This window comes from Lepisosteus oculatus, chromosome 17 (genome assembly GCF_040954835.1).
Source record: "Lepisosteus oculatus isolate fLepOcu1 chromosome 17, fLepOcu1.hap2, whole genome shotgun sequence".
NCBI lineage: Eukaryota > Metazoa > Chordata > Actinopteri > Semionotiformes > Lepisosteidae > Lepisosteus > Lepisosteus oculatus.
In genome coordinates, this window is record NC_090712.1 from 19,788,151 (window position 1) to 19,809,107 (window position 20,957).

At 40.4% G+C, this 20,957-nt stretch overlaps 1 protein-coding gene across 14 annotated transcripts in view; it reads right to left on the reverse strand.

Moving 5' to 3' along the window:
• Positions 1-267: 267 nt before the first annotated feature.
• dst (dystonin) overlaps positions 268-20,957 on the reverse strand; it is a 172,066-nt gene continuing 151,376 nt past the window's right edge. For 12 of the 14 annotated variants that reach the window (XM_069180055.1, XM_069180054.1, XM_069180064.1 and 9 more), the window contains 20 exons: positions 20,677-20,796; positions 19,989-20,158; positions 19,278-19,437; positions 17,684-17,878; positions 16,455-16,583; positions 15,749-15,892; positions 14,798-14,986; positions 14,061-14,193; positions 13,653-13,816; positions 12,668-12,830; positions 12,413-12,567; positions 12,122-12,196; positions 11,171-11,188; positions 9,169-9,285; positions 7,309-7,426; positions 6,289-6,357; positions 4,752-4,936; positions 3,507-3,617; positions 2,250-2,373; positions 268-1,320 (listed from right to left, as the gene is read on the reverse strand). In XM_069180055.1, the coding sequence (XP_069036156.1) occupies positions 1,052-1,320; positions 2,250-2,373; positions 3,507-3,617; positions 4,752-4,936; positions 6,289-6,357; positions 7,309-7,426; positions 9,169-9,285; positions 11,171-11,188; positions 12,122-12,196; positions 12,413-12,567; positions 12,668-12,830; positions 13,653-13,816; positions 14,061-14,193; positions 14,798-14,986; positions 15,749-15,892; positions 16,455-16,583; positions 17,684-17,878; positions 19,278-19,437; positions 19,989-20,158; positions 20,677-20,796 (2,808 nt within the window). In that variant the 3' untranslated portion in view covers positions 268-1,051. The remainder of the gene's footprint in view (positions 1,321-2,249; positions 2,374-3,506; positions 3,618-4,751; positions 4,937-6,288; positions 6,358-7,308; positions 7,427-9,168; positions 9,286-11,170; positions 11,189-12,121; positions 12,197-12,412; positions 12,568-12,667; positions 12,831-13,652; positions 13,817-14,060; positions 14,194-14,797; positions 14,987-15,748; positions 15,893-16,454; positions 16,584-17,683; positions 17,879-19,277; positions 19,438-19,988; positions 20,159-20,676; positions 20,797-20,957) is intronic. The other 2 variants (XM_069180068.1, XM_069180067.1) reach the window with 2 other exon arrangements.

Sequence of the window (20,957 nt, forward strand, 5' to 3'; positions counted from 1 at the left end):
CAGATTTATCTTGGAAATCAGCACTGGAAAAGCAAAGTGTGTCTTTCAGTTATCCCCGTCACATGAACAATGAAATATTGTGCTGCCTATATACAGTACACAGTCTGTGAATCTTGTTCCGATTCCCCTTGTTTGAAATATATCACAATTCGTTTATTTTCCATCAAGGTACCACAACTCCTTGGCTTATTTCTGTTCCAGTTTCTTTCATCAAACACAGTCATTCAATGTGTGGGTGATGAATAAGAGGCTATGGAACTATGCATATCATTTTAGCTTTCTGCAAGCAGATTTATTATAAAATTAAGTGATACAGTGCCCCTGTTCACTTGAGCAGAATCAAACCATACATCAACATGAACGCACATCGTAATGAATGACTAGTGTTATCGGAGTCAGAATCACTCCAGTCACAGTTAAATAAATGGCACAGATTTCTGTAAGACAGTCAAAAATAATAGTAACTGCAAGAGCTTAATTTAAGAGTTCAAGACTTTAATTGTTTACGGACAGTTTTCTGCAGAGTGAATTTTTTAAATTTTGCTTTCACATTAGGCTGAATTTGTGTTGTAGTGTTGTGCACTGACTTGTCCCTTCATTCATTCTAACAGCTGTTTACTGCACAATCAAGAAATATAAATAAATGTTTCACCACCAAGAGTCCAGTAATGTGCCACACTTGCAGGTCAGTTTTAAAAAAAATTAAAAGTACATTCAGCAATTATTCCAGAGCAATATGTAGTGTTACAGTTACAAGGTAGCGTGTAGAATTGTTAGTTTACCTTACAATGGAAAGTACTCATTGTCAGCCTCTTAAGAGTATGGCGTCAAAAATAAAATAATAAAATAATATTATAATAATAATAACAATCTGACAAATACATTTTTCACAAAAAATAAAATACAAGACAAATACACATAAGGCCATCTGCATTCAAAACTGCCTGCTCAATATTACACAATCATTTCTACAGAATATTTTACATCTTGCAACCTTTAAATATTTTAATGCACATTGTAGTCTCGTCACGGGGCCAGTCCGAACACCCCACTATCTTTTGGAAGGCTTGGCCAGTTTGCTAGCAGCAGGGGTCCTCCTCTGAGGCGTGGGGATTTTGGAAGGCTTGGCAGAGGGCGTCCGGGGCCCTGCTCTGGGCCCCAGCTTGCTGGCGTCTGGCACAGTCTCTGACATGTCGGAGCACACGGACTGGATGTCCGAAATGTCGAAGTCGGAGGCATCGCTGCCTCTCCGACTGCTTCCTCTGCTGCCAGCCTTGCTGCCTGCTCGACTCCCAGGTCTGCTGGGGATCTTCTTAGACTCTGCAAGGCATGAGGGCGCTTGGTTACGTTTCAGCCCAGGCGGCCAGCTCCAGTCAGAGCCTGGCTGTCAGTGTGCACGTGACACCGATGTGCGTATCCCTGCTCCAGCAAGAAGTGAAAGGATTTATATTCTAAATCGGCAGCTGCTCGTGCAAGTTCTACAGCACAGGTAAATATACTGTATTCATATCCTTTATCACAAGACATTCCACTAGGGGGCAGTAGTGTTTTATCCTATAATCCACACAGGAAAGAATTAGATTGTGTTGGTCTGTCTGGGTTTAATTTACTAATCAGTTCATCAGTGGTTTGGCTGGATCATCATAAAGCGGTAGCAAGAGTGGGCAAGCTCTCTGAACGCAGGTGGCTTTGAATCACTGAATACAGCTTCAATCAAACCTCCATGCAGGTAGTTGAATCAGCAGGCTTTGGTTTCCTGTCTGTTCAAATACCAGCACTTTTCTGCAGGATTATATACTGGCAGTGACTTCGAGCTTTTCTTGTAGTGGGGTTTGATCTTTTTTAGTTCAGCACTCGGCACCCAGGATTAAAAAACAATGGACAGGATGTTTTGTTTTCTAGTTTTGTCTTTTAAATTGCACGCTCTCCATATTTTAAAAACATGACGAAAAATTATGAGCAACAGGAGGCCCTCCGGCCCATTTTACAGTAGCTGGTTTGCAGCTACAGTAAGTGATTCGAGAACCTCTTCTGCAGCCACTTCTCAGTAGGAGCCAGCGTGGCTGGTAAAGGCAGCCAGTCCAGACTCCCACAGTCCTTTTGAAAACTCAGGATCTTCTGAGTATTTTAAGAAAAGGTGAAAGTGGATTTTATAGGGTTTTTTTGGTTGCAAATGTAATTGTACCAACAGAGGCCAATGAAAGGGGCTATAAGTTCACTGTGGAATGAATATAGTTCAAGGTACCCACCTATTGCCTGTGATTTGGCTCTAGATGCTGCAGCTGATATGAGAGAACCTTCCTCTCCTGAATGGAAGCCTTTGCCTGACAAATATCCAGGAAGACGGAGTTTGCTTCCCTGTATCGGCGTACCCTGCAAAGGAATATCCATTGTGTGCACTTAGTTAGAAACACAGGACAAACGGGTGGATGGCAGGTGATGCTATCTGCAGGAGAATACTGGCACATGCCACTTGAAATGTTATTTGTGAAAAGCGGACTGAAGTGGGCTGTACTTCTCACTCAGCTGCAACTTCACCAATCAGGGGAGTGAGGCATGCGGACTCTTCACGTTAACTAAAAACGATCTCATCTTAGATCACAGACTGAAAAACTAAGGCAACAGGCTCAAGCAAAAATAATCTTATTTGCTAACTCTGAAGAGTAGCCTTTTTCATTCTATAGAAATGTATCCTTGCAGCATAAACTATTTTTTGAAACTCCCAGTATCCTTAATGGCCATTTTTTAAGGGTGTGTTAAATTTAACAAGGAAGTGGTATTTGTGGTTCTAGGGAGAGCATGCTTGTCATTTGTTTGTTTTCAACAGCAAATCAGGAGCTTAAAATAGCTGAAGTCAGCTGGCATTCCTCTAGCTTATTACCAAGCCTTTAAAGGACAGCAACAAAAAGAAAATTCAACACCCATTCTTGGGAAGTGATAAAGTAGAGTTTGAAGTACAACCCAAAAACAGCAGGGCTTAGTGGAGTTACAGCTAATACAAAACAGCCAAATAGTCATTTCTACCCCACGGTAAGCTATTATTACTGTTGTATCTGTTAGTATTTTAAAAGACTGTATCCCATTCTCTAACTGGAATATACCAAAGTTATTACCACCTGAAAACAAAATAACTACAGGCATTTCTAAGAGCCAGATATACTGAATCTTCAGCACTACATAAGCTAAATGTGGTGAAAAGAACCACAACCATATGATCACTTCATTGATAAGCTAGCATTTTACTGGTAAAGTTGACCATATTCCCACATCCTTGCTTATGAATAAATATGGACAATTTGCATGGTATTTTTTGAGCCAGGACTTGGAGCACACTTCTCAGAATACTAGTTCAGAAACAGTTTTCAGTCAGACAGATGGTATATGTCAGTACAGATACAGTACACAGGTTGGGCTACTCTAGTTAGAGAATAGGATGCAATCATTTGAGTTTTCGGTGGGTTAAACCATAAAAGCATGGCTTCACAGGCATTTATGTTCTTAAATACCTCCGTAGATGAAAGTTGACTTTCAAAGGAGTCTGCAGATTTAATAGGAGTTGAAGTTTTGCTGTTTGTCAACCATGGTTTATCATAATTGCGGGTTAAATGTTGGGGAGTCTGTGTGGAACAATGGCAAATCAAAACACAAAGGGCATTAGATGGGAGAAAATAAATTGAAATGGCAGAGAAAAGCTGCAGTACGCACAATGACAAGGCAAGGCAACCCAGGAAAAACAAAACCAAAATAAAAATAGGGAATAAAACATAAAGAATGAATGGAATCATGACCATGAAACCTTTGGTATGCTGTCCTAGCTGTAAATGAAATTAGCAATGTGTGGATTTCAGCTAACACTGGATTTCATGAGAGACATTTGATATCACAAAGTGCCAAGTTGTTGTCTACCTGATGTTGAGAAAATCAGTTAAATGCTTGAACGAGAACATGATAATAGGAATAGTAGAACAGTACCGAGACCTAGTGGCACAGCAGTCTCAACCGAAAGGCATTCATTCTAATTCACTTGCCCAGTGGTCTGCATTGCTTAGTAATTAAGAATCTCTTAGCATAAAATACCATTAGTCTGAATTTCAGGTGTCCTGTATTCAGTGTGCCTATATATTCTGTATATCCTGTCTAGGGGTGGCCTGAATAAGCATTCTTATTGACACCTCATGAAATATGTCAATCACCTATAGCACTGAACTGCTCACAAACAACCCTACAAAATCTCCATGTATTTAAATGTTTTTCTTTCAGTAAACAGTATTGTCTAAAGAGAATTTTCAATGACTGGTATCAAGTGAAAAAAGGTAACAAAACCATAGTATAAAGCTATGAGTAAAGGACTACTCCATGCTGAAAAGAAAAGAGACACAATGTTTCAGCTGTGGAGCCTTCTTCCACAGGTGATTTCTTTTCTTCTCTTTTCAGCAGGAATAAACCTTTACTTGGCTTGTTCCTTTGCAGCCTAGGCCTGCTTACGCAGCTCCCTGCTTGAATAGAGAGACTACAGAGAAGAGCTGCAAGGCCCCATTCACTTCACCTACTGTAAATGTCAAACCCACGACATTCCAGGGCTCCCCTGATCGTGTGGAACTGCACTGACGGGAACACGACTGTCACTGTGATTCAGGACGAGCATGTTAGTTCAAAGACCAACAGCAGGGAAAGGGATCCTCTAAGGAAGTGGCTCCCGTGGGATAGGGGTTACAGCCCCAGACGTCTGCCGGGCTTCTCTGACATCTCACCTTGGGTGTGCTTGCGGCCGGGATAGGGGGCACGGAAGCACTGTGGCTGGAGTAGGACCTGTTGGGGGACGCAGCCCGGGACGATGGGCGTGACCTCCGACCCCGGTATCGGAAGCTGATCATTTGTGTGGCACCCTCAGGTAGCATGAACTTCTCGCGCAGCTCCATGTTTGTCCTGCCTTTCGCTGAAAGAAGGAAAGCATTAGTGATGTAAAACCCACGCACGCATGGTGTTTACAAAGTCTCAAGTATGAATATAGATATTTAAACTATGGCAGGCAAAATCAAATCCTGATTTAAAGATATTGTTCAAGCTGCAAATAGATCTTGCTTTTTAACGAAAAGAAGATCTTTCACAATATACAAAAAAGAAACACTTGATAAAACAGCTTTCATGTTCTGAAAACAAAGCAAATAAATATACAGTGAATGAAAGACATGCACGTTTAACACCACTATGGCACAAAGGTGAAACTATTATCCTGTATGACTTCACATTTAGATAGGTTTTAATATATAACATCTGACGTCATGTGTTCAGTGAACTAAACATGCACATGCCTCATATATACACACAGGAGAAGGAATTCAGTTGATTTCATTTTGGATCCTATTATGTCTTTTACAACAACTGCAGTTCAATTGCAGGCAGTTAGTGAATCATAACCATGTAGTGATTCCTAAAAAAAACATTTAATCTATGTTACTAAGGTTACTAAACTAAACATTTGGCTCTCTCTAAGCATTTTAGTCCTAAAATAGCAAGGGAATTCATCAGGGATAAAAACAGAACTGAAGAATATCTTATTAAAATGCCCCAGAGTTTTTGAAAACCTCGTAACTGAGTTGATATAAAACTAAATGGGTTGTTTCCACACACCTTTTGGAATAAATAAAACATCATTTTACAGATGACTGACTTTAAATCTGTACTAGATTCAAATTTGAACTTATTTGTAACAAAAGAAAAACATCTTTAGCATGGGTTTATGTATGAACACAGATTGTGAGAGCAATTGTGCCAAATCTTTTCAAGCTTTAAAAGTGGAACAAAGCTCCTCAGACTTTTACAGCAAGAAAAATCAACAGACATTTATATAAAAAAAAGATCCTTTCCTGCCAAGAGTAAAGCTGCTCATAACGCATAAAATCTATCTGATTCTAGGATTGAAATTCTTAAGTGTCAGAAAAAGGGTGCTATGTATTAAGAAATCAAGTCAAGGAAGCCAATTATAAATCTGCAAAGATGGACAGCAAGCAAAGTTCATGGGTTACACAGCATTACAACAATGATGTACACAGAAGCAAACAGTCCATGCACTGACATGTGCTTTTCGTTAGGAGAGTAACACCTTACCAAGGATGAGTCCGAAAGAAATAACAAGCATGCTTTCCAAACAAGGTTAATGCCTTGATGCTTACAAATGAAACTAAAATGGTGAAAAAACATGTAATGCTGATCAACAAAGAATGCAGGTCACAATGCACAGACACACACCACCAGGCTGAAGCAGGAAAGAGAGTGAGAGTTGCCAACCTATAGGAGACTGAGTAGTAATTGAAGAGTTTGATTCCGAACGTAACATTTTACTCCCATGATGATGAACTAGAAAAAATGATACAGGGTTCTTGTCACAAACAAAGCAGTAGGAATGTTTAGCAGAAAAAAAATACAAATAGAAAAACTAAATAGGCACAAGACTGCAAGCCTTCACAACCAGCAAACCAGGAAGCATGAGTACTAGTGCTGTATGTGCCTTTTTTGCTCGTATAGAAAATAGCCATGACTTTATCAGCACCCACCATAAGTGCCACCAAAATAAAAGCTCCAGAGGTTTTATCTCATAGCATTATCTACATTTGTCAGAGCGAGATTCAACCAGTTCAAATTTTCTTCAGCCAAGAAGAAAATGCTTTCTCTCAATGCACTTGTACATTTTCAGTGTGTAACACACCTGCCCTTAAAATATAATTATCGCTTTTTGAATAGGGACCCAATTCTAATTGGGGGAAAAAAAAGAATTCAATATAGTACTGCCGGGCATTTTCAACACTTTTTACAAACCATTAACACAGGAGGCTAAATCAGGTTACTGAAACAATGAGTAGCATGTTCAGTTTTTACCCCAGGTTTGGGGCAATAATGATCAGCAACATCAGTCAGGTAGAGTACTGTATATACATCAGACTAAGACCCTTCCATTGTTCTAATGATCAACCCAAGTTGGCTCAAAATACATTACAAGGAGTGGCAGCTAATAAAGACACCACATCTCTAGGCCCTACATGCAAATTCTATCCACAAGACAGAAAATGTTGTCTTTTCTGGAAAGGCAGTGTGAGTACTATCAGTAAAAAAGCAAAAAATAATTGAAATATTACTGCACTATTTTTTTTTCTAACAGCCACCAAAAATGGCAGGTTATGTTAAAATGACCACAACACTGATTTACAGGTCACATAACTAATGCAGCCTGTTTCAGAAAACCTGTGGGGAAGAAGATCATAACTACTACACCGGGGAGCCCCGGGTCGCCAGCTTCGTTAAATACGCTACCTCTGCACGGATCGTTTTTCACTAAAAACTCGTCCAGTGCCATCCAGCCACCTCCCACGCGGACCATGACAGTACTGCGGAGGATACGGACGAGACGCAGCTGCTGGGAGTCTCCGAACTGGAAGAGGGAGAAACGCGAGAATTCAGGGGAGCAGCAGGTTTGAAATTTCAGTGCCACAAAGTTCTATTCAAAAATGTTGAGGGACCCAACAGGAACAAAGTACAAGGTCAGAATGGTGATCTATGTCCTGGTAAAAACAACAGATTAATCTCTGCAGTTTGTAAAGCAAATTTCCATGGTGCCTCTGTTACTGTTTTTATATTTTAATATGTTTTCCAGGCTAAAGATACCACTAAAATTAAAAACGTTATGAGCGTCAGATTTACTACTGTATAAATGTGAAAACTCAGAATTGGGGAGGGTATTTTAAAAAGTCCTGATGCAGAACATAAAAAAAAGAAAAGAGCATTCCGGTGAGCTTGGGACAGATGTCGACCAGCTCCAGCTGTCAGTGCTCATCTGGAGTCTAATTTGTCCTATTAGATCACCATCCTTGGTCCTGACTCTTTTTCTTGTTGCTCCACTCTGGCTTTTGAAACATCATGTTTAAAAATGTTTCACTGAACATTCCCAAACATACAAATGGAGGACCAATCCAACTGGTTTACGATTGCCTTCTGCGACTCACAGTTCTGACAAAATTGACAAGTCCGTTCATAAGAATGAACATGACTTATTGTGAGTGTACATTTTATGCAATTTATTAACTTATCTCCAGTGGCACCACAGTTATCACAGATAACTCATAGCTCTTGGGTCAGAAGTTCCCCTCTGGTCCGGGGCACCTTCCATGTGGATTTTGCATGTTCTCCACTTGTTGGAAATGTGGGCAGTGCTCTGGTGGCATGCTGGCTCGGTTATGTGTTCATCTGGGGCGTAATCAACATCCACCTTGTGTTGCCAAGATATACTGTTACCTTTACTGGTAACAAGCGACATGCTGATAACAGGTCTATATACAGTAGTAACCACTATGAAAGTTTGCCGTTTCTAAAAATGTAACTGTACATATTAAATGTTTCTGGAACTTTGATTTCAGATTTTAACATTGGCTTCATGAATTGATTATCCTTACTGTATGAACGCTTACTACTATAGAGTCTGGAATATACTCACTTTACAAATACAAAATTCAAGAAACGTTAAAATGTTTACTGTAAAAATGTTCAAATGTTTTTCTAGGTTAATCAATCCTCTGACTTTCTCCTCCAGTAAAGACCCAGTAAAGGGGCACTTAATGAGTTAGGTAACAGCTCAGAATTTTATACCACCAACTGTTTGAAAAACATATGAATTTTATCCCCCACTCTGTGAAAAAGAGAGATTGCATTTACTTGGCACAATTTTAAAAAGAATAAATAAACCAGTTGGATATCGCCATGATACACCAATACTGTACACATCACAACAGCTATGGCCTCATGCTTTCTGCAGAAAAACAATGAAACTGCCTGCAAATTAACAACGTGAATTGTGGTATTTTCTAGCACTATAAATCACCATATTAAAAACAGATGTGTTGGCACAATACAGAAATAATGCAGTTATATTCAAATGGAACACTGAAAAAATGATAAATGATTTTTCTCATTAAGTAACCATGGTGCAAAATCTAAGATGATTACATTTCAATGATCCTGCAGTGGACTCCTGCATTTAAACACTCTGATGATCTCCTCTCAGTTTATTACACTTCTCTAATGTGATTATGCAACTGGTGAATTTTGGTGATCAGATAGAATGATTTTGGGTAATGATCTGAAAACTTCACGCACAAACGCTTAAGAATAACCATTTACCAGTATACAGCTTTCCAATACAGCAACTTGTAGCTGGGGGGTTACATTTTGATTGTCTCTGTTTGCTATTGTCTCATCCGCGATTAATGGGTCATGTAAGCAGTGTACAAGACCAAACTGTTAAAAGAATGGTTTAAGTAGATATATGTAGCACTGTATTGAAAAAATGTGTTTACATGACAAAATGCATGATATAAAACAAAATAACAACAGGGAGTATGTCCTTGCATGATTTAAACTATACACTTCCTTTATTTTCATTTCTGTACCAAAAATTTAATTCAGTCCTTATGTTCATTTTATCTCCCAATGTATGCCTTTTTATTTAGGCTTCAGAAAGCACGTGGCCTATGACTATGGTTCATGAAGAACTGAATTTAAACATGCATTGGCCTTTATGCAGAAAAAAAGATCTTGACCCCCAATTTCATTAATTAGACTTAGCCAAAACATGAATAGAAAGCCAACAAAAAAGATTTCCCCAGCTCTAAATCAAGAATAAAATAGCATATGTTAGCTGAAAAATAAAAGCACCAAATATATAGTGTTAATTAATTTTTAAAACATGAGCATTAAGAGCAAGCACACAGATACAGAGTTAGTTGTAGATTTCAAAACTACACAAGAACTAAAAGCTGAGAGATGCAAGGATTCATTGGTTTCAGCTGAAAATATTTATTAATCCCAAATTAAATTCTAACAATAGTAGAAACAAATTATGAAAACTGTACTTTATAAAAGGTGCTTATAAACTTAGCTGGAATATTCAAGCATCTGAATAATGGAGCATTTCATGGTATTTGGTATATTTACAAACAGGACCTTGGGGAAGGTGGTCTTTTGACATTGATGGCCGACACTGAACAGCTTTGTGTGGATGTGGACCATCTCTTTCCACACAAATAGCCCATCGCAGACACAGACTGAGAGGAAGTACTGAGCTGACGTAGTGTCCTCTGATGTGCGTTGAAGTGATCTATGTGAACACGTTCCCCCAAGTCCCAGTTGCATACGAACCAAATCTCATTGCTCTGTGGTGCACAGTTTTCAAAATACAGTTACTCAAACAGGCCTACTGAGTTTACAAGCACCCATTCATCATACAATACATGCTGAAAGAACAAAACATTCAGTACTTTTTCATAGCCCTCTTGATTAGTTGCTAAATTGTACTCTCGCTGTAATATACTTTATAAATGGAGTCTATAAATGGAATATTTGAAGTCAAACTTGCAGTTCAAGTGCTGGTTAAGCACTGTATCTTGATATGGATTAGAGATCTTTATGTTCATCATTTTATTCCATCAATATTTAACAAAAGATTGTAAATTTGAAAGCATAAAAAAGAACCAGTGAAAAATGTACTTAACTTCAGTAAATGCTTGAAAGTATCAGTCACTAAACCTTACTTTATTGTAAAGGAATACTTTTTACTATGCTCATATCACATTGCTGTTTAATTACTGTATATGTGCATCTACAATTTCCTGATTACCTATTTCTGCATCCATCAATATTTACGGTTCATTGATGCTCAGTTTGCTGACCAAAGCAAGATAAACCGGGCAGAGGTCAAAGCTTCCTCTGGGATAACAGGGTATCCATTGCGGGGAGATCTGTTTGTTGTCCTTTGGTCTTACTGCCATGAGCAAAAAACTGCATTGCAAAACAGTGTTTACCAATGGAGGAGACAAAGACAGTCACATCCAGATTGACCTCTATTAATAGCTGTTCCATGTTCTCCCATCTGCTTTCCTAAAGCATATGGATACAGTATATTTAATCAAATAAAATGTTGATGTCTGCAGAGATAGATAATACAATAATTAGCAATAAGCAAGCTGCGCATTATGAGATTAAGCAGAGCATGAAGTATCCCTATAACCTACCCACTTATAAGTTCAGCTATTATTTATTTCTGAAAAGAAGAGCTCACATACATGTGGCATAATTGAGCACAGCAACACACGAGACATTAGACGTAAATGCCATTTATATGTACCTGATTTCCGAGGTAGAACTGATAGAGGAGGGAATGATAAAGAGACACAGAATTAGTTTAAGTGAGGCAGACATCAAAAACACTTACCACTGGTCCACTGTGGAAAACCCCTGAATGTTATGTTTTGAAATAAATCATGTATTTTTTAAGAGAAACACTAAACAAGCAGACATACTGCTATATAAAATACCTACCTTTCCTTAAGTAATTGAAATTAATATCAGAAATGTAGCCAGTATGATACATTTCTGTTTGAGAAGCTGTTCTATTCCCAGACTAGACACTGCCTACACAATTTATATTTAATTGAATTACAGTTTATATTGGAACTAGCATACAGTAGCAATTGAAAGCTGCCTTATTGTTATACAAGAATGTCTATCAATACACTTGTTTTGCTCTGCTCACACACTCCACCTTGTAGGAGCTTCTAATTACTGGCAAAGCTTTTGAAGAATGAGATCTTCTATCCCCCACAGTGATGCCTATCTTGGAAGACCTAGATCCATATATGCTTATAGTCTGGGAATTTGATCTAACACCCATGTGCTCTAACATGTCCCTCACTGAAAAGCTAAATATCTAACACTGCATTAAATTTATATGAAGTCATCTTTTTTGGCAAGTGTGCAGGGGCACTTAAAGGTCTTTCTTCAAAGATATTAAACAGGGTAGGATGAAAAAGCCAATTTTCCACTCTCAAGATTGCCATCTCCACTTTAAAAAATTCTATTCAAAACTCCTGCTAAATAAAGCACTCTCTTAAGGTCCAACTGTTGGTAACATTTTTCATATATTGCATCAGTGTCTAAAGAACAAGATTGTGCAATTCTATATGATGCAGCTATCTGACGTCTACAAAAAGAAAGCACTGAATGTGCACTCAGGGGGTTAACGCAATACACATGGAAAACTGATATTGCTAGAAATTTATTCATTTAAAATTCTCACCCGATATTTATTAGCTCCAATCTGCTCCACCTGGAATCTTTTGGGACATTTGCATTTTGCCACTTGCCGAGTTACCTAGAACAAGACATAAACACAAGACATACACAGGGAAAAATGAATGTTTGAGCTGTCTCACTGTCTTAGCCAGTGTGCTGCCCTGCAATGGAGAAGGGAGAAGGCTGTTGTCTGTAACCACAGCTTTTCCCTTACAGGAGCGAATCACCAAGTCTCTTTCAATCTGTATCATAGCTAGTTTTGGTAAGAGCAAATGTTGCTGCCATCGCACAGTACCTCGTCCTCTATTTTGTCTGCGTCTGTCAGTGGCTTGTACGCATCCTTGTTTGGATGAAGAGCTGCTACAAACTCATAGTAGTCTATGTAGCCGTCGCCATCGCGGTCAAAAATGTCTGCCACCGCACTCATTTCCAAGCGGCTGGTGGGGAACTCTGCAAGGCAACAGAAAGCCCAGGGTTAGTCCTTGCACGCCCTTTGCAGCAGGGCGATTCAGTCCGCAGTCGCGGCGACCGGCGGGGCTCCGTGGCTCACTGGAGGTCAGGATGCCGTCGATGAACTCCTGCCGCGTGATCTTGCCGTCCTGGTCCTTGTCGATGCGGCGGAAGAAGTCCATCACCCGCGACTTCTTGTGGTTCATCCAGCGCATGTACTTCTTCCTCCACACGTCGAAGTCAAAGTTGGCGAATTCCCGCAGCTGAAATAAGAACAGCGTTACTTCACCCTTTAATGATAGTATTATTACAAACCGCTTTCATCCCAAAGCCCTGCTCACAGTGGATGGCTCCCATTCACCCACCACCTGAGTGACTCTCGGCAGCTGCAGCTGCAGCACTACAGCAGATCAGGTGGTGGAGTGAGCAGTGAACCAATTCTTGAGTCAAGGAGGAACGTCAGGGAGGAAAGATTGAAGAAGCTCCAACGGGAATTTACTGGGGTCAACACCCCTGTCCATTTGAAAACTGCTATGGGATCTTTCATAACAAAGTTATGGGTAATTGGGTAATCTCAGCAAGACGGCACCTCTTACAGTACAATGTTACTGGTCACCATACCGGAACATTGGTTTTGGAAATTGTAGTCCAGAGGAAAGAGCAACACCTACTGGTCCACTTTCACCACTTAGCAGCAACACAGTATTCCTTAGAGATCGCTCAGCCCAGTACTGTCCAGTCCCAGCCTTGGTTAGTTTCTGGACTTTGACAGGATCAGGCTATAACATGTATTTGTCAGCAGCAGCATTAATAGCAGCAATAACAATGTCATATTCCTGGTCATATTCTGAAATCTGTTCTGTTAAAAACACAAAGGCCCAATAAAGTTCCATTCAATGTTTATAAAAACAGCTGTCAACTGTGAACATTTCACTCAAATAATCCTTTACAAATATAAAAGGCAAAAAAACATTTTTTTCTTATTGGAGAAAGGTGAGTGAAGTGTCAAGAATGTTAAATGACCTAAAATGTGAAGTTTCATTTGCCAAGGAAATGGAAACAGCCCGGGCGCGCCCACTACACACCTCCTCCAGTCGGTCCAGAGCGTCGTTGAGCTTCCTCCTCCTGTCCAAGGCCAGCAGCCAGACCTGCTGCCACTTGCTGACCAGGAGGTTGACGCGAGGGTTCTTGGTTTCAATCTGGGCCTGTGGAGCTGACGGATACATCCCTTGCGTGGGAGAGCGCTTCCCTGAAGGCATTGCCCAAAAACAAAGCCATATTAGGACTGTCCACGGGATTGGAGCCTTGGTGTATTTCTATATATATATTTAACCCAAATTAACTGAGCCATGAACATGGAAAGGAAATCCCAAGCACAAAAAAAGTTCCAGGATATAATGAGCACTGCCTGGTTAAGGTATGAGGATATTATGTCACTTCACTTAAACAAGGCCAGATGTTTCACATTAAGCAAATACACAAACTGTACATACTTCCCCCTCTTCCTTTATCCAGAACAGGGATGTGGGACTGGACAGGGACAGGTTCTGCCACGGCCTTCCTCTTGTGTGTCTTAGTTACTCTGTCAACATCAGGTTGCTTCCTCGTCATTTCCTCCATGAAGGTCTATGAGAAATATTCAACAATTTAAAAACACACTCTGCTTGCTTGTTTGTGTGACACTGCTCAAAACTGTAACCTCTGGGCTTGACTGACTGTACAGTACTCATGTCAGGGTCTTAAGCAGTCCCCTACTTACCTAGACAACGCTTCATCTGTTTAGCCAATAGCATATACAGTATCATGCAGTTATCACTACTACTATTATTATTATTAATAATATTAATAATAACAACAACTTGCATTTACCTTTCACTTTTTATTTAAAAGTAACCCAAAATGTTTTAACTCCACTAGTGGGCAGCCCCCAACACAGCAGATCAGGTGAAGAAATGACTTTTTCATTCATTTCATTCAGAAGGACATTTAGGGAGACCAAACTGCATAAGCCCACAGTGAAAGTTAGCCAGGATACTGGAATTTGCATTCCTGCAACTATGAGCAAGGGCCTGAGATCTTTAATGGCCAAGTTATCAGGACCAGCCTCAAATTTATCTCTCATCTGAAAGCTGGCACCTTCTACAGCACCCACAGGTCCAGCAACAGTCCGAGTTTCTGCCCAAGTAACCTTGCTAATCCACCATCTCGCACCATCCAGCACGAAACAAACCTGGTGCTCTGCAATCAGTGTTTTCACTTCCTCGATCTCCTCCGGCAGCGTCTCCTTGTCCTTCTCTTTCACGGTGGTCTCTGCCCACTGTAGCCAACCGAGCAGGTTCTCCAGCAGCTCCTGGTTACTGAGCAACTCGCTGAGAGCACTTCCCAACCTCTGCTGGTGCTGTTTGGCCCAAGCAAGCACCTAAAACCCCAGACAACGGCACAGGGTGCGAGCATGAGGGACACTTTCTCCCAAAAATGTTTGAATGAAATCTGGCAGATTTAAGGCTGAAGACAATTATTTATTATCTTAATAAATCAATTATTTTTAATTAAAAGTTACATTTCTTGAACTCATGACCTCTTGAAGGCATGAGTCTCTGGGGTCATTTTCCTGAGTCTTTCATGTAATTGTAATTATTTTACTGTACTTGCATGAGTGATGAATTGCATTTAGGTAAACATGCATTTTCTGGGATAAGGCGGCCTACTAATTAAATAATAATACTAATGCTTTCACAGTCGATGATTGTGTAGAGCAAGTTGAGATAGGTTTTGTGTACAGTTTTTTAAGAACCTGGAAAAGTTGTTTGCCTTTGCCATGGATTAAAAAAACTATAAGCAGGTTTCTTAAAACAAATCTGTAAAATACCTCGATTGACATCAAAATGATTCAATATTACAAAAAATTAAAACACAGAAAGGAAGCGGAATTAAGGTTTAAAAACAACCCATGATGAAAGCTGTGGAAAAATACAGATCTAAATGGTGGGGAAAAGTTCTTCCCCACTCTGACAATTTGCAAGTGCTTTCGTTATGCTGCTGTGTTTTTCACTCCATACAAACCTGCTGTTCACTGTTTTATAAACATTTGCAGCAGTTCAAAGTGAAAATCCCTATTAACTTTGATTTATTAAGAGACAGAGTCTAAGTCATTCTGTCTAAATCAAGATGGTATACCGACCTCCTCAAAGCGAGCTTTAATGATCGTGTTCCAGTGTTTAATTGTGGTGATTGAGTCTGGATGGCAGATGGTGAGAATTGCTTCGCCCATGCCCATTGCTTTAGTCAGAGCAACTCTCTTCTCTTCTAGCTTCTTCATGAACTCCTGAAATACAATTGAAATATTTTCTGTTAATGACTGGCAATATCTGAACTGAAGTCAAGGAGTCTGAGATCATCGGCCTACAAAGCTTTTCTGGCAAGACGATGTTTAATTATTTGAAAATAAAATCTGTATAATGAATAATACATGATGGTCAAAAGAGCGTTCTCACTTCAAATATTAGATCATAAGTACAGGAAATTTAATATTTTGGTAAGAGTCTGACTTTGGCAAACAACACATTGAACTCCCCGAAAAAGCCATGTATGGCAATCTGCAAAGATTTTTAGTTTCAACTGGCAAGCTAACAGATCCGCAGAGAAATGGACAGTTGAAATATCCATGATGCATTAATTAACAGAAGAAAGCCTTACCACATACAGCACATTTGTCTGCTGAAAACACGGAACCGATAAAGGAAACAACTTGCAATAAAATAATAAATGACACCCTGGACCCTCCTCATTTTACCTCTTTTAATTCATGTGGCTCCTGCGCCAGGTTCGGTTTAGCACCATATGTTAAGCTGTTTAAGCCATGGCTGTCTCTGTGTTATCATGCTCACCTTGTGTTGATCTATAAGTGTGCGAAGTGCCTCTTCATCATCTGGGAGGGTGCCATGGAAACGCAGGCTCTGTTCAGCCTCAGCCAGCCACTCCAGCAAAATATGCACAGTGGAGTGGAATTCCTCTGCCTGCAAGGAGATACTGGGACACTGAGACATACCCAGCTTTCTTCTCACTGGAACATACACCGCTGCATGCGTCAGGCGAAAACAAACAGCCCAATAACACAGCTGATGTCACAGATATCATTTCATAAATCCCAACAGCTCTTTCTGTTTTACATAAACAAACTGCAGTCAAATTCGTATGTCTACGGTGAACTCTGTAGAAGTTGCTTTGCCCCTAAAACATCTAACTTTATGAATACGGCCAGTTTTATGTCAGCAATTTCACTCACAAAGGCAAGCTGCAGAGCCAATACCTGAAAGGGTGTCGATAGGGTAGACTCTGGTAAACATAAAGCTGCATGAGCTCGGAATTTAGCCTGTTTCATGGTACGTTAGCTTGTGCCAAGCAAGCTAATATTATCATTCTGACAGCGCCCTGAATTAAATGAACACGGCTAGATCTGAGCATATGAGATAATAAGATTAGTAAATGATAAATCCATTGCTTCCATCATCTGCAGTCATCTGGAAGGATAACATGCCCTTTCACCCTAGTGCTCTCTGCTCCTGGTGGTTGTCTGCTCATTTGTCCTAAGTATTGAACAAACTGCCGTTAGTGATGTTGTTATTGCTGTCCTGCAGGTACCATCTGGTTAAACAGAAAGCACACTGCAAATTTATTCATTAGATGCATTAAATACAACGACTAGAACAATAAGTAAGAAGAATAAATGTGTATAATAATAAATGAGAGCAAAATTAAAATGGATTCCCAGAGAACAATGGACTTATGAGCATGTCCTGGGGTGATGTGGTGGGGTTGGGCTGAAAAAAATTGAGATTTTTAAAAACTCTGTAACATTGTATTTATGTATTTAATTTTAAAAGCTGCACATAAGTTACAGTTCTTGATGGCCCATTAGTGCTTTACAAGGAAAATTATGCAAAATCACTGACCTTGTCTTTTAAATTAACAATAAAAAATTCTGGAACAAGTCACCCTGCCATGTTGCTGAAGCCAATGTTCTGCTTCCTTCAAGAAATGGCCAAATGCATTAACTAATGTCTTGGATCAATTACCAACCAACAACCATATGTGTCCTGCTCCTCTGGGAGTGTACCTGACAGAGAGCCTGCTCCAGCCGGGTCTGTTTGGACACAGAGAGGGCACACACAGTCTCCCAGCGGGTGCTCAGCTCCTGCATCTGAACTTTGACCCAAGAGGAGTCATCATGGCTGCTCTCAATCAGCTCCCTGGCCGAGCGTTTCAGAGCCTGGACACTGCCGGTTCTCTTCCCCAGCTCCTTCTGGAAGACCTACGATCCCAGACGAAGAAAAAAAGCATTACAGCTCTTCACTGCACCAGTCCTCCCGGATTGCTTAGGTTAATGAAGTCAAGTATTACTGCCAGGCGCCAATTCCTCTGAGCACTGAGCTTCACCTCTGGACAGGAACAGGCCTGATTTGGTAATGTCGTTTGCTTCAGAGGGGGAGACGGAGCTGGGGGTCAATCTGAGAATCCCCCAGGGCCCACTTCTGTGTAGTGACTCAGCGCTCTGTCACAGCTGCACTGTTCCATTAACAGCCAACGTCATTCCCCGTTTGAACCACCACTTTGTTAACCACAATAAAAAATCTGCTCAAATCCACTCTTCACATTTATGTTTAAAAAGCACCAAAAAATCAATTACATTTTATGGAAGTAATTACCAGTACCTGATACTGTGCATATTAAAACAAAATGTACAATTTACAAGTACTGTAAACATAATACAGTATGAACTGATAGTTTTTGGTGAAACAGCTGAAGCCTATTTCATCAAAGCTGCACTCAGGGGTCCTGGGCACCTACTGCATACAACACAACAGGAACGCCCAGGAGCTCCTGTACGCAGCCCGCAGAGTTTGTGTTAGAAACCTGGATTCAGCCGACCCCCACAGAAAACGTGTCCGAGACTTGCTACAACAGGCACTAGCAGGGCGGAGCACGACAGTCTGGCAGTCGGCAGAACAGGACGGTGTTCAGGGGGAATCGAGCAGCGGCAGCAGCAAGGAAGAGAGCTGCTGGACACGAGTACTGCGCTCAACCCTTTCAGACCTCAACAGCGCTCACACGAGGCATCTTCAGCCGTACAGGGTCTGTGTGCCGTGCACTGTGAAGTGCAGAGATGGAAACAGCTGAATACACTCTCTCAGGCAGTCACATCTACTACACTATACTCTACCGTACTGAACAGACTTCGAATCATGAAATTAATGAAATAGACAAGATGGGCTGAACATCCTTGCATTTGTTAACTTTCTTATGAGCTTCCTCATATTACATTGAAAGGCAATCTAAGTAGTTATTATTAAAAAGTCAAAATCCTAAACATTTTTTGACCTGTTGAAGTAGTTAATACTGTATATAGGTGGGTAGGTCCCTTTTCAGGCCATAAAGGCCCATGGGGGAATGGGGGGCAAGGACCACCATTTTTCTTAACCAGGTGGAGGTGATGTGGTCAGCAGTGGACCTGGGATCCATCTGGAAGGAATTAGAGCAAGCTCCATTGCTTGCCCCTACCTGGGATTGAACCCGGGACCTTCCGGTCAGGAGCTAGATGTCCTTGCCGTCTGAGTTACCACAGCTCCACTGTATATAGGGCTGGATGAAAATATGCCTGTGGACACCGGAGTTCTCCAGCTGTTTCACAAGACTTCTCAAACAGCACATACCTTGTGATTGTCGATCAGATTCAGTACAAGGTCTATATCTCCATGAACTGGCTGGTCTTCAGCTAGCTGGGGCTCCACCTTGTAAAGCCAGTCAATGAGAGCCTGCAGCGCATCAGTAAACTGCCCTGAGAACAACAGAGCTTCCTCCAGTTTGTTCTGCCTGAAATGAAAGGAAATTCAAGAACTTGGTCAGTCTGTCCTGTAGAGTGTATAACTGAAGCTGTAACAGCTCTCTGCAATGAAAGAAGCCTTGGGTAGTCCAACATCCACCAGAAGAGCAATAAAGACAGGAAGACGCTTTTCTGAGGGCAGAGAGATAAGATTCAGATGATCATGACACATCATTACTATGTTCAGTAAGAGACGGTGCCTGGTACAGTCGATAGTTTAACACTATCAGAGCAGCATTTTCAACATTATTAAATTGTGCAATTCTGTGGCTCTACAAGATAACCAATCTTTGCAGGAAATTTCTCATTTCTAAGGGCATTGTTTCTTTTAACACTGATAGATCATTACAATAATACAATTAACATAACATAATTATGTAATTATGTAATTTAATAAAATTTGGTCATAATAGTTTTTCTGCCTTTAGGAGACCAGCAGCCTTGCAAATAAGCAAACATCTTAAATGCCAGGTATATTCTCACTTTGCACACACATTCACAGCTCAGCTGGAACTTAACTGAGAAATTCGTGCTGGCATACCTTTCCACAGATTTCCCACACACTGTGTCCCATTTGTCTCTCAGCTCGCTCAGCATGTCGTCCAGTTTCTGGTTGTCGTCATGCAGGCAGGTCTTCTCCTTCAGAGCACGTCCAGTCCTGATGGTGGTGTCATACACTGAATGTTTGCCCCCCAGGGCTTTCTGAAACTCCTGCATTTTTCCAGGAAAATAACAAAATAACTTCTGTTCAGAACTTCAGGAAGAACTTCATCTTCTGAGAAAAACACCTTTTTTTTCAGATCACGCTTCAGGAACAGAAGTATCCAAACTCAGGTACTAATGTATCCAAGAATCATAAGGAGACCAAGAAAAGCCCTCTGACTGGAAGGGTAAGGAGGGATGAATATTAAAACCTGAATACCTGTGATTGGCCTTATACAACAGAACCTGCAGCAAATCTGTTGTTCACACTAAACTATCCATCATTAAGTAGATGGATTGATTCTGAGAATGTTAATCACAGTTGAAGTGTGCTTTGAAAAGGCACGGCACAATGATTTAGATATAATATATGCTGGCTGAAGACGAAGTGGTAATTTATGGCCCTGATTACTGCCATGCAGTACATTTTAGCAAAAGCAGATGACTTCTACACATTCTTCAAGCCTTTGATTTGTAGAACATCATCTTGGCTCCTTGAATAGGATGCATTTCATTAATTATATTACCTTATGCTGTGCCAGTTGCATCTTAATCTTGCCTGGATCATTTGCTATTTCCAGTTCAGAATCTAAAGCCTTTTCGGATTCCTCCAACCACTCAGTCAGCTTGTTCCAGGCTTCATGGAACTGGGAGAGTGAAGGATGTCAAATTGTTAATTGCATTTGCGCACACGACTACAAAATGTTTTATTCTGCAGGAGTAATATTACTTACATAAAATCTATACAGACAAGACTCTATGCTGTAAACAAAATATGAAGGTAAAATCCCATTCTGGAAAATCCCAT